The sequence below is a fragment of the Geotrypetes seraphini genome, chromosome 5 (genome assembly GCF_902459505.1).
Source record: "Geotrypetes seraphini chromosome 5, aGeoSer1.1, whole genome shotgun sequence".
Taxonomy (NCBI): domain Eukaryota; kingdom Metazoa; phylum Chordata; class Amphibia; order Gymnophiona; family Dermophiidae; genus Geotrypetes; species Geotrypetes seraphini.
Window position 1 is genome coordinate 214,648,301 of NC_047088.1, and position 13,757 is coordinate 214,662,057.

At 43.5% G+C, this 13,757-nt stretch overlaps 1 protein-coding gene across 15 annotated transcripts in view; it reads left to right on the forward strand.

Annotated features, from left to right (window-relative positions):
* Window positions 1-13,757, forward strand: part of BAZ2B (bromodomain adjacent to zinc finger domain 2B) — a 535,524-nt gene that overhangs the window by 170,056 nt on the left and 351,711 nt on the right. For all 15 annotated transcript variants that reach the window (XM_033946167.1, XM_033946164.1, XM_033946160.1 and 12 more), the window contains exon 6: window positions 5,561-5,728. In XM_033946167.1, the coding sequence (XP_033802058.1) occupies window positions 5,561-5,728 (168 nt within the window). The remainder of the gene's footprint in view (window positions 1-5,560; window positions 5,729-13,757) is intronic.

Genomic DNA, 13,757 nt, shown 5'->3' on the forward strand with positions numbered 1-13,757 from the left:
TTTATTTCTTTCTCTCTCTGTCTCCTTAGCCGCTTTCTGTATTTCTGTCTTTCTTTTTTTCTTTCTGTCTTTCTTTTGGCTGTCCACCACCACCCCTTGCGTGCTCCCCCTGTCCATTCTCCCTTCCTTTTACCTCCCCTGTGTCCACTACTACCCCTTCACTGCTCCCCTTATCCAGCAGCAGCCCTTCTCCCTTTGTTTTACTTCCTCCTTGTCCATCAGCACCTCTTCCTGCTCCCCCTGTCCAGTAGTAGGCCTCCCTTCCTTTTTCCCCCTGTCCATCAGCACCTCTTCCTGCTCCCCCTGTCCAGCAGTAGGCCTCCCTTCCTTTCCCCCCCCCCGTCCATCAGCACCTCATCCTGCTCCCCCTGTCCAGCAGTAGGCCTCCCTTCCTACCTGAGTGCTTTAGCTGTGCTTCCTTGAAGGAGGGCCGCCAGCGCCGCTCTTTGAATGCCTCCTCCTGGCAGCCGCCGCTCCGCACTTGAAACCGATTCCTCCTGTAAGCCGGTCCTGGCCCTGCGTCTGCCCTCAGCCGACAGCCGTCTGCCGTCTGCCTCAAAGCCCTCCTCCCGGCAGCCTCTGCTCCGTGTTGCAGGAAATCGTGTGAGTTGGCGAGAGCTGGGGACTGCCTCGAGCGCTATGTTGGGGGGTAGGCAGGCACGGGGACCTGTTTGCGCGCTTTCAAGCTCAGTAGATTTCACGGCTTCTGTGGCGCCTGAGCTGCAGGAGAGGGAGCGGGACCTGGGCGGGTTGTGCGTGGCGGGGGAGGCCCTGACTGTCCCAGCTGCAGCTTCTTTGGCGTCGGTGAGGATGGAGAGGGATTGGACTGGTGAAGAGATTCGGGGGCTGCTGCTGTTCTTTCACCGTGTCGGGCCCTTCGCTTTTCCTGAGTGAGCCGAGTTGCCATGTGTGTTGTAGTAAGCGCGCATGCGCACTCTTGTGGCCACATCCCGACATATCAGGGATCAGGGAACACGGCTTAAGAGTGCGCATGCGCGCTTAGTATTTTATTATTATAGATTATGTAAAATTATTCCCAACTCCCATCCCCCTTTTGTGTGCTAAAAAAGAAAAGGAAAAGAGAAGAATCGATGACTATTCACCACAATATTTTGCCAATAGCCCCCATATTTTCATAAAGTTAGTATATGTCCCTCTTTGTACTGCTATTGCACGTTCCATTTTAAATATATGGCATAATGAATTCCACCAAAATGTGTAGCTAAGGTTTTTGTGATTTTTCCAATTATTGGTTATATGTTGGATGGCAACCCCTGTCATAACTAATAAAAGCTTGTTGTTATATGATGATATTTGACTCCTTTTTTCTCATCGTCATGCCAAATAACACTGTATCGTAAGAAAGTGCAACATGATTTTCCAACAATGAGTTCATTGAGACCAAATTGAATTCCAAAATATCTTAATATAAGGACAATAATAAAGTAGATGATCTAATGTCCCAGGTTCCAGATTACAATGCCAGCATTTATTGGACTTAGAACTATCTAGTTTTTGTAAACGAACAGGGGTCCAAAACACTCTATGTAACAAAAATAACCAAGTTTGTCTCATAGATGCTGACACTGTACATCTCATTCTCCAAGACCAAATTCGTGGCCATTGAGATGCAGAAATTTTAAAATAATTTTTAATTAACTATTCCTTTGATTGTAAACTGCATAGATGGCTTTGGCCCTGTGGCAGTATATCAAATTTCAATAAAACTTGAACTTGAGATCCAACCTGAAGAATTTTGTGCATCACCAGCAATGTTTTGAAGGTTATTTGAAAAGTTAACGGCAACTAATGCTTGGCTTGCAATAAAGAGGTAACATGGTTGAATTTCTTTTCCCTAACCAGTAAGTTTACAGTGGTGTTATGGATTAACTGAAGTCTCTTAAACTGTCTTTGTCTGAGGCCTTTAAACAGAAAGTTTCAGTAATTCTGGTGAGAGATAACTAAGGCATGTATAATGACTCATAAAGTCCCTTTGCCCAATAACCGGAGAACTGAGCATATCTGCTGTAACTTTAAAAAAGCATTTACTTACTATTGTTGACACATGGAGATAAAACAATAGACTTGAATTCAACAATACTTCTTCTTTAATTCATGACAAAGCGGAATCTGAACCCCAAAGGTAGATAGAAATGGGGAGATCTGTTGACTGCCTAGCTTTACAAACATATAAAGCCTTTAGGGGTTTGTTTGTTTTTGCATGTTTAGCTGCAACTTTTTAATTTGCAGCCAATGGACAATTTGGGAGAGATGAGAACTCAGCAACCCAATGACTGGGTATCTCGGTATCTCATGCATCAAAAGTGGCTAATATGACAAGCAATAACAAGAAATTTGAGAAATTGAGATCATATTCCTCACACCCTGGTTTAGGAGTGAGGTTCATTACTATCATGATATGTGCAAAACTAATCCATTTGGAGGTGGTACTAGAGAGAGAAGCATGCTTAACTAAAAAGTTGTTTTTTTTCAAAACTCAAATCATCAGGTTCTTGATCTAAGAAACTTTTTAATATTCTTGCAATGTTTGCTCTTTCTTCAGTATCCCCTTTTCTACCACCATCATTTTTTCTGCTGATCAATTTGCAGATTTATTCATAAATAAGATTTATGATCTAAGGAAGCATTTCATGTCACCATCCTCATTAAACATACACTCTTCTTTTGTCACCAAGGATAGTTCTCTGGTACAATATTACATTGTTTCCAAAGATCCTCTAATGCAGTGTTCTTCAACTTTTTACACTTATGGACCGGCAGAAATAAAATAATTATTTTGTGGACCAGAAAACTACTAAGACTGAAATTTAAAAAACCCTGTTTCCACCCTGTCCCCGTGAGCTCGGTCCCCGCAAACCATCTGATCCTATCCGCACAAGCCTCAGTTATGATTTTATATTGAACGTATTTTCCCTCCCTCCAGGTCCAGTAGCAGCTCTCTCTTTATCCAGCAGCTTCCCAGCCTCCAACAGTGGCTTCCTCCCCTTCCCTCCATTCCCCTCCCAGCAGCTCTCAGTACTTGCCTGCAGCAGCGATTCACTTGGGCAGCCTTGGATCCTCTGATAGGTCGTGCTGCCTCTAAGGAAAGAGGAAGTTGCATAATCAGAGGCGGGCTGTGACTCAGCAAAAGCCCCAAAGCTGCCTAAGTGAATTGCTGCTGCAGGGAAGTACTGAGAGCTGCTGGGAGGGAAGCGGAGGGGAGGAAGCTACTGTTGGAGGCTCTTGCCGGCCCTGCACAGACCGGCAGGAATTTTCTGTGGACCAACACCAGTCCTTGGACCGGTGGTTGAAGAATACTGCTCTAATGCATGATAATTCTTCTTCTCTATCTGAATCCACTGTGTCTATACATTTTTCTATATCAGTTGTTCTGGACACTACATTGGTTATTGCTCTCTCTTCCCTTGACAGACATGGGATAAACTTTCCCCTCTTTCCCACTGTGTGTGAACAAAGCTTTAGCAGACATTAGGTCTGCCACCTCCTTTCTAGGTTCCATGCCAGAATTCCATGTGATCTTCCTTTCAAAGAAATAATGTTCTTGTACAATCCCACTTTATTCTGGAACCAGTAGGTTATTTCCGTCTACCCGCTAGGACTTTGTAGGAAGACTTCAGAGACTTAAACCCCTTCCCTTCTTACCTCATCACTGTCCCTTAAGCATCAGTTTTCTTTCCTACAAGCCAGGCTGTAGGAGCTTATCTTTTCTGCTCATGTTTTATTTCATGTAAATTCAGTCTTTGTGTTCGCCCAAGTTGCTGCCTGTGACTAGATCCCACCCCTCCAGGGGTTTGGGATGTCCTAATTTTCGTCCCTTTAGGTGCTCTCATCTGTACTTGGGCCCTCCCGCGGGCCATCGTTCCTCTTCATTTGCTAGACCATGGTGGTTCCTAATGTCAGCCGCCAACGCGGAGTCATCAGGCGGCTCCTGAAAGGAAGCAGTCCTGATACCAGGCAGGGGTGTTTCCCCCTCCCCCCCCATACATTAGGGGGTGGTGGTCAGTTTTTCTTGTGGAGTGGCAGGCCATTACCTCCGACTGCTGGGTCTTGGAGGTTCTCAGGTAAGTCTACAAACTGGAGTTTCTCTGTATTCTGACCGAGTATTTTCTGGATTCCCCAGTGGGTCCCCTCGAGAAGGCAGGATTCTCTGCTTTCACACTGGATTCCCCAGCGTGGCCCGTTACATGCACCCCTGCCTTGGATGACTGTGGCATGGAACAGTCTTGCCTGGTGGTTGTGACCTCTCTCATGATCCAGGGGGCTTCCCCTCTGGATCTTGGATTGGGTGATTCTGTTTATGGATGTGAGTTTCAAAGGCTGGGAAGCGATGTGTATGACTGTCCCTGTTCAGGGTCAGTGGGCTCCCTCAGAGTGCAAGTGGTCCATCAATTGCCTGGAGCTGCGGGTGATTCAGCTGGCTCTCCTCCACTTCAAATGTCATCTCTGTCATTGCACAGTTCATGTATTCTCAGACAATGCTATGGTAGTGGCTTATATCAGTTGGCAGGGGGGCACAAGGAGTTCCTCCCTGAGCGTGGAGGCTCAGCTTCTCTTCTGGTGGGCAGAGTGACACCTAGTGGTGCTGTCAGCAGCGCACATGACAGGAGTAATGGCTTACCAGTTGGTCATCTGAAATTTTCTAGCTGATTCAAAATTCAGCGGTGAAATTGCTTGTAGGAGCCAGGAGAGTCAACCATCTGAATTCACCATTATGGATTGCCCAGCACTAGCTTCCAGTTACTTACTGAATTAGGTTTAAAATTTTGATTCCTATACATACATCGAGTGTTACATATAGACTGATCAGACTACTTAGCAGACCTAGCTTATTTCCTTTGCTTCTCAAGCCATGCTTCTTTCATTTCCATCCTCCACTAAAATATGTGTGGAGTCCTCATGTTGGTCTACCTTGGTATTTTTATCTTCCTTGTGGATTTTGCCCCTCTACACCTAAGGCAGGAATCTTTAAAAAAATTAAGGCAGGTCTTCGAATTATGAGCCTAGGTTGTGATAAGTTACTGAACTGTGCTTTTTTGTCCTATTTAAATATGAATTTGTTTACTGCTTTATTTGTTTTATTCGAATAGGGATCCAGAAATTTATTTCTATTTAATTTAAAACAGATTATTCTTTGCTTATGTATCTATGGGTCCTTTTATAAAGCCATGGTAGCAAGTCCTGGCACAGCAAATGTGACACAGCCCGTAGGAATTGAAAGGGCTGTGTTTCATATATTACTTAGGAATCGTTAACTGTAGCTTTATATAAGGGACCCTATATTAATTGTATAAATGTTGACCTGAAGTAGGTTTTCTTGTAGTGAAAAGTACATTTTACTTCTGTAGACTTTATGACAGATATTATGTTTCTTTTGTTAGGTATTTTGTAATTTGCTCATTGGTTAAAATCATTATACAAATCCAAAACCTAGAGCGAAACAAGATTTTAAATTCTTCATTTAAAATTTTCTGTGTACTTAACAATTTTAATATTTAATAAGCGATAAATAATGGATCTACTTTCTCTTTTTGTGTTTAAGGTGCAGAATGGTGGCGAACAGCAGATACACACACTCGAACAGGGGCAGCATTTTTTCCACCACTACTTGGTATTCCACCACTATTTGCTCATTCAGCTCAGAATCATGATTCCACCACATTCCATCCAAGAACTACAGGAAAAAATGTTCGAGGAGGAATAGAGAAAGGTAATGCTTCTAACTAGTACTAAAAAAGCATGCTTCTTAAATATTTGGTACTGAATGTAAACTGTTGTCATTGATTTGCATAGTGATGTGTAATTTTATAGTTGTAAGGGCGCTGGTCCTGTTTTAGGCTTGGAGAATATATGGAGGCTTATTTATATAACATTATTTGGTTGGGACCAGAGCTAGGACCTTTAAAGACTTGGAGGCCGTAAGCCAGTGGTCTCCAACCTTTTCTATGTAAAGGGCTATAAAGTAGATCTGAGAAAGCTCTGGGGACCACCAAAAAATTTTAGGCTTATAAATGTAATTACAAGTAAATACTAATTTTGATTCCAGTGCAATAGGTGAGACATTCTGGACTATAGGGTTATTTCCCCTTAATGAGCTGCAGAAGAAATCCATTCCAGCTTTTTCACTCGGCCTCCAGTGTACTTCACAGGCTGGTTTAGCACCCTCTAGCAGTCTTTTCGTCTGCACGCATAACTGCAGCTGTGTGGATTCTGCTCTCCCCATTTTATTATTTTTAATTTGACGTAGTTTCATCCCTTTTGCAGGTATTTTCGCGTTTGAAGCACTGCCTGCTTGAGAATTCAGACTGATCTGTAGCTGACAGACTGATCCCTTCGGGGTACCTTTTAGCCAGTCTGCTTAGTCTTCCTTGGAGCTCAGGGCCGTCCCTGACCTAGTCTCACTCCCTGTTAAATGGGGGGTCAAGCACAGACTATGTAGCGCGCTTAGGGGGCTCTGGTGTTGTGTAGCATGCTGGCTGCATTTTCGTATCTCCGCCCATCCAGGTACACATCTGGTGGTCTGCAGGAGTAGAGGCATAGTCAGACAGTGGAGTGTAACTGGCAGCCCAAAGATCAGCTTGGATGATGTATTTCCAGCAGTGTGGCAGTGAATTCTGAACTGGCCATTGAAAAGGCTGGAAGCAGGTGCATCAGTTGTGTCTCTGGTATCAGTGAGTACAGAGGAGCTGACAGGCTCCAAAGACAATTTTCAAAAGTTAATTTTGAGGGGTTTTGAAGGTTTTCTAGTGTTCCTCTGTGTTCCCCTGTGTTCCCCCATCTGAAAAGTTCTATTTTTGTAATTTTTAATTTTGGCAAGTGACATTTTTAGCAGGAATTTGGGTCCGGCGGCCATCTTGGATTTTCAGGAGTCTTTTTTTTTTTTTTCAACTTCTCTCTGCTTCTTTAAAATTCATATTTTTGCTAGAAAAATTGCTGGAATGGAGTTTTTAAGGTCTCCTAGTTTGAATTCATTCCAAATTTGTGCAAAATTGCCGCCTTTAGAGCATTTTTGCGCCACATGCCGCGGTTGGGGGGGGGGTTACCTGCTAGATCAGCATCCCCTTTGAAGAAGCAGGTGATAAGATGCTTGGCTAGGCCATCGGGGTGGCTGTCTTTGATTTCGGGGCTCAATTTTGAGCGAAACAGACCCTCTGCAGGCTGTGAAATGCAAGTCTGATGTGATGAGACAAGTGCTAGAGTCAAGGATCCAAGATGGCTGCTGGCTTACTTAGCTGAGAGACACGCCACAGAAGCTCGCTCTAAATTGAACATTTTCCATGATTTGTTTGTTTCACATTACCTGATATGCCAAAGCGGAGAGGAAAGTGTGCTTCTGGGGCCTCGCAGTGCTCTGGAACGGTCACCTATGGAAATTTAGAGGAGCTGATATGGCGAATGCAGGACATCCCAATGTCATTGGGGATTTCCCTGCTTGGGATGCACTGGGTAGGCGAGACGGAAGCGGTCTCTATGTGGCTTGAAACCACACTGAGCCCCGACGTAAGGGCACCGCCTCCACATCCATAGGTTACCAGCTCCTCGTGGGTGGAGGAGCTTCCAGATATTGGAGCGTACTCAACCCTAGAGGCCAAATAATATGCTGATGGGAACTTGGTGCTGGACTTTTCACAACTTCAAGAGAGTTTAGTAATAGGAACCGAGGATTTGACAACTTTTGGTGTCGAAGAAATCCAAGAGAGTGACTATCGAGAGAAAATGCCAGTTGGTGAGCTAAGTGATATTAAATTGCAATTACTTCATTTACAGAAACCCCTAGAGCAGTGGTTTCCAACCCTGTCCTGGAGGACTATCAGGCCAATCGGGTTTTCAGGCTAGCCCTAATGAATATGCATGGAGCAGATTTGCATACCTACCACTTCCATTATATGGAGGTTACATTAGATTCTATTTGGGATCTAGTAGCTAATCTACCAAATACTATAAATCCTCAATTTCAACAAATGGAAAAAAATAAAAATTCAGTCAAATAATATAAAGGATTTAAAATCTGAAATGACTAATTCTAAAGCTTCTATTAAAATATTAAACAAGATTTAAAAGTCTCTAAACAAGTTTAAGAAACGTTAATCAAGGACAACACCAACCTCAGAAGGAAATTAGAGGCATCTAAGATTGGTTAATTTCCCTAGGATTACTACAGTAACGCCTAGGGAAATGTATAAAAAATATATACAAGAGGTTTTGGAAGTTCCAGAGGAGGTAGTACCTCCATTAACACAGGTCTAATTATCTTCCTAATGACCCAAAAAAGCAGCAACAAGTATCGGTTCAAGAACCATTAAATGTTTCCTTGATGTTAGAACTTTCTGATAATGAACAAGTGATACCATCAACTTTTAATTCTGACGGTTGCTTTAGCGCCAGATAAAAATTGATTACTGAAACTTTTCTTTAAAAATAAACAGAAAGATTTCTTGGGTCTAAAAATACAAATGTATCCAGATTTAGCTTATGTTGCCCAGAGATGTCGTTGGGAATTTTTACTTCTAAAAGCAGGGGTGTTAGCTCTAGGGGCAACTTTCTATTTGCATCATCCGTGTAAATATATTGTGCATTGCTCTTTACAAAAATTTATTTTCTTTGAACCTTTCCAACTGTCCACGTTCTTATCATTGTCACAAATGGAAAAAGAAAAGAGCTGATGTCATGTAATACAAAGGAAAAGAGATAGTCCTGTCCTCAGTTAATTAAACCTTATTTTTCTTCTGGTTAAAATTACCTTTAGTCTCGCTTTTGGTAACATTTTGGATCCTAATTTGGAGGACTTGAGTGGAATTTAAGCACATATTTGATTGCTTTAGGAAGTATATTTTCTTTATATGTATAATTCTTGATGGCTTAACTTTTACTTTCTGTACGAGTTTGAACTTGATATATGTAATATTGACATTTTAAATAAAGAATTTAAAAAAAATGCAAGTCTGAGTCATCTAAGGGTGACTCTATGCCCCCGGGTCTAGATACCTTCATAGAGTTCCTGAGATATTTGTGGTCTGAATATCAATCCAGGGGTCCAGCTGATGGGTGCTCTTCTGTTCCCCCAACTACGTATCTCAGCGGTGGGGTGTCCTCGGGGGTCTCTGCGCCTCCGCCCGCACTGTCTGTTCCTCCTTCCCAGACTGTTTCAGGGGTTCCAGCAACTGATCCGGACCTCCCTGATCCTTTGTTAGACAGTGCTGCACTTCCCGGATTGGGGGATCCGAATTTGGATGCTGGATTCACGGAAGATCCTGTACATGATCTGACTGTCAGGCGCTTGTTTAAGTTTGAGGCGCTGCCGGATCTGATTGCTTAATCTTTGCAGGAGTTGAGCTTGGATACCCAGCCTGCTCCTTCCATTTCTTCTCTCTAATTCTGCAGCGTTCATTCATAATCTGAGACCTTTCCTGGCAACCGGATATGAGTCCATGGTTGTGGAGCAGTTTGACTCTCCAGAGGATCCTTTGCAGCATGCTAGGGCTATGTCCAGCTTGTATCCTCTGGTGCAGGAGTGTCTGCAGCTTTTGGGGCAGCCCAAGGTGGGTTCCTTAGTGGCTCAGGTGACCCGGCGCACCTTTCTCCCTAGTGACGGGAGAATTGTGTTTAAAGCTATGCAGGGTGGATGTGGTTCTTCGGAAAGTTTTGAACAGGCTAATTTAGGCATTAAAGCTGCTGTGACTATGTCCTTTGTGATATACAACAATAAATTAAAGCCCAGAGAAGGTAAAAGTGAACTCCTCATAAGAAGGTAAAAGTATTTAGTTGGCTTTTTTGAATAGTTAGTCATATTTTCCTGTCTTTATTCCTCAGCGTTGCTAGAGAGACTTTTTCCTGACGCAGCGGGGATGTAATTGTATCCCGCGAAACGCAGGCCACGTTGGATGACTGAAAGTAATAAGCAACGGCCTTGGTTTTCTAGAACAGGAGCTAAGCACTTTAAGTTCTAAGAGTTGGAAATGAACTGAAGTAGTTTACAGCACTTTAAAGTACCAGTGCACTTTTTTAAGATAAGTACAACTTCTTTTTCTGTTGGTTCTGAGTTCTGAAATGAACTGTGAGGTCCCTTAGTATTAAGTATTTAAACAGTTGAGCTTAATATAAATTAAGAGATCAAATTAGATGAATTTTAATATAAGAGATGAGTTATGTAAGCAGGAGTAAGAGAAAAGAATTGCTTGTCTCTTTGAGAAAACCCAGAATGGGTGAAACTCCGTAACCTGAGGCTTGTTCTCTTATATATAATAAAATTACCTTCAGTATCATTTTGGTTTACATTGGTGGTTTTTATGTTGGATTATGTCCTTTGTGGCACACACCTGTTTCACAACAAGGAACAAAAAGGAGACCCAATATTCCACAGTGAGAACAATTCAACAATAAAAACAAAAGACAGTGGATATAGATGTTCTGAAAGATGATTTATTGTTTGTTCTTCACAATCATACATAAAAATATAAGTATGTAGTACACGTGTGATTGTCCAACCGGACCTTCACGATCTGTGTTTCAGCGAAACGCCTTCCCCAGGGGTCCGGATGAAATGGGGTACACAGATAAAAGTAGGGACTAAAAACAGTGCTTTCAACAGAGCAGCAATCCTAAGCAGTCATTTGGTGGCATTTTCCACAAGCAAATGACGCAACTACAAACCAAAACTGTTTCACTCAGCTATGAACGCTGGAGACGGATGCAGTGGAGCTTTCTCCTCAGCTTCTGTTGGCTGTGATGGACTACATGGCAGATGGCTTATATGATCTTTTGAAAGTGCTGGCAAAGGTGTCAGCATATTCTATTTTGGCCTGCCGAATGCTCTGGGTTAGGTAGTGGGTTGGTGATTCCACCTCCAAGACAACTCTGGCATGGCTGTCTTTTAAGGGGCAGTTGTTGTTTGGCTAGGGTCTGGATGATTTCATGAATTCGATAATGGACCATCGCCCAAAGACCTTGCCGGATAGTAGAACATGGCCCAAGCATTCTGGGCGTCCTGCTTTTTGTGGCTCCTGATGAAATTTTCGTGCTTACAGGCAATATTCGCCTTCCTCATCACAGAGATTTTCTCAGGGTTCCAGGGGTCGGTATGTGGGCTACAGGCATGCTCTGCCTACCGCCATCCATTCTGCCTGACCTGCCTGTATAACCCAATGACGCCAGGGAGCCGATAGGGGGGGGGGGGTCAGCTCTTGGAGTTTCAGCCTGCCTGGGTGCGAATTATGACAGCCCAGTGGGTCTTATAAATTATTCAGTCAGGCTACGAGCTGGAATTTGCCCAGCCCCTGTCAGACTGGTTCGTGTCTTCTCCTGTTGGGAGACTGGACAAAGTGCGCTAAGTCCAAGCTGCTGATATGCTCTTTCTGATCCTTACCTGGCAGATGTTGGATTGTCTCTGCTGTTAAGATCTACATTGGGGATCTGCAATGTCTATGGAGCCTACCATGTCTGTGGAGCCACTGCATTCAGTGTTTGGGCCCAGATCACTGTGTGGAGTCTTGTCCGCGCTGTGCGACGCTTTAGAAGAGACCTATAAAAAAAAAATCCAACAAAGTAAAATCTTTGGCACTATGGATCCTACTCCAGGCAAGTCATCGACCTTGGATTCGGCTTCCACATCGACTAACCCTGCGTCATTGACCAAACCATTGTCGTCTGGGAAGACATCGACATCAAAGCATCGACATCGGCCGATGTCTTGATGTCCAAGTCGATGTAACCAACTCAGTCAGACTTCAAGTATACCAAAAAGTACATAGAAAAGTTGAGACTTAATCATCCTCTTAAGGAATTACTTAAGCTACCCATAGAGGGCATTCTTCTACACAATGGTACTAGACTCTACCCTGCAGTACCTCCAGGACATGAAGATAGAAACATGGACATATAGCAGAGCCTCCCATCAGGGAGGAACTCTCTGCTTCTCCATTACTGTGTTCAGTCATAGTATAGCAAAGCCTCTCATCAGTTTACAACCTGTTGGAGGAACTCTCTGCTTCTTCAGTATCGGGTATTAGGTATGATATTGCAGAGCCTCCCATCCATTTACAACCTGTTGGAGGAACTCCCTGCTTCTCCAACAACTGGTTTCAGGCATGATGTAGCAGAGCCTCCTATCAGTATACAATCTGTTAGAAGAACTCTCTGCTTCTTCACTTCAAAGTAGCTGGCCAAAGTGGAACAACTTGTCAAGGAAAATACTAGAGAAAATACAATTCTGGACTTAATTCTAAATGGCCTGCAAGGACCAGCACAAGATGTAGAATTAGAAGGGACGCTAAGAAGCAGCAATCACAAAATGATCCGCTTTGATCTGGACGCAGGGGAGAAACATTGGTCCAAAACGACAACCATGGCACTGAACTTCCAAAATGGGATTTATGAAGGATTGAGACTCATGGTAGGGAATAAGATTAAGAAGAGGATAAGCACTTTAAAAACGCTAGAGCACAGGTGTCAAAGTCGGTCCTCGAGGGCCGGAATCCAGTCGGGTTTTCAGGATTTCCCCAATGAATATGCATGAGATCTATGTGCATGCACTGCTTTCAATGCATATTCATTGGGGAAATCCTGAAAACCCGACTGGATTACGGCCCTCGAGGAGGGACTTTGACACCCCTGCGCTAGAGCAAGCTTGGTCCCTTTTTAAGGACACAGTCACCGAGGTGCAAAATCTATATATACCGCGTATCAACAAGGGATCCAAGAGGAAAAAGAACAAAGAACCAGCGTGGCTCACTGTAGAGGTGAAGGAAGCGATCATAGACAAGAAAAGTTCATTTAAGGAATGGAAAAGGTCAAAAACGGACAAAAACTGGAACAAGCACAAATAACATCAATGCAGGTGCCATAAGACGGTAAAAGGGGCCAAAAGACACTATGAAGAAAAATAGCTAAGGAGGCAAAGAACTTCAAGCTATTCTTTCGATATATTAAGGGGAAACGACCTGCAAAGGAAGCAGTGGGACTGTTGGATGACCATGGAATAAAGGGAGCACTAAAAGAGGACAAAGCAATTGCCAACAAACTGAACACACTTTTTGCATCTGTATTTACCGAAGATGTACAAAGCATACCGGAACCCATCAGGCTATATGCTGGAAATGAAGATGGAAAGCTGACAGGATTGATGGTCAGTCTAGAGGAGGTGTGTAGGCAGATTGATAGGCTTAAGAGCGATAAATCCCCGGGACCAGATGGCATCCATCAGAGGGTCATCAAGGAACTGAAAGGGACCATAGGACAACTGCTTCAACCAATAGCCAATCTGTTGATCAAATCGAGAAAGATTCTGTAAGACTGGAAGGTGGCGAATATTACACTGATCTTCAAGAAAGGTTCGAGGGGAGATCCGGGAAACTACAGACCTGTGAGTCTGACCTTGGTACTGGGAAAGATGGTAGAGTCACTGATAAAGGACAGCATCATTGATCACCTTGGTGGACACGGGCTGATGAGGACCAGGTAGCACGGTTTTAGCAAAGGCAGATCATGTTTGACGAACTTGCTGCACTTCTTTGAGAGAGTAAACAGACAGATAGACAAGGGCGATCCGGTCGACATTGTATATCTGGATTTTCAGAAGGCGTTCGACAAGGTTCCGCATGAATGACTACTTCAGAAAATTGCGAGCCATGGAATCGAGGGTGAAATACGTGGATTAAAAACTGGCTGGAGCATAGGAAACAGAGAGTGGGGGTAAATGGACAATACTCAGACTGGAAGAGTGTCACCAGTGGGATGCTGCAGGG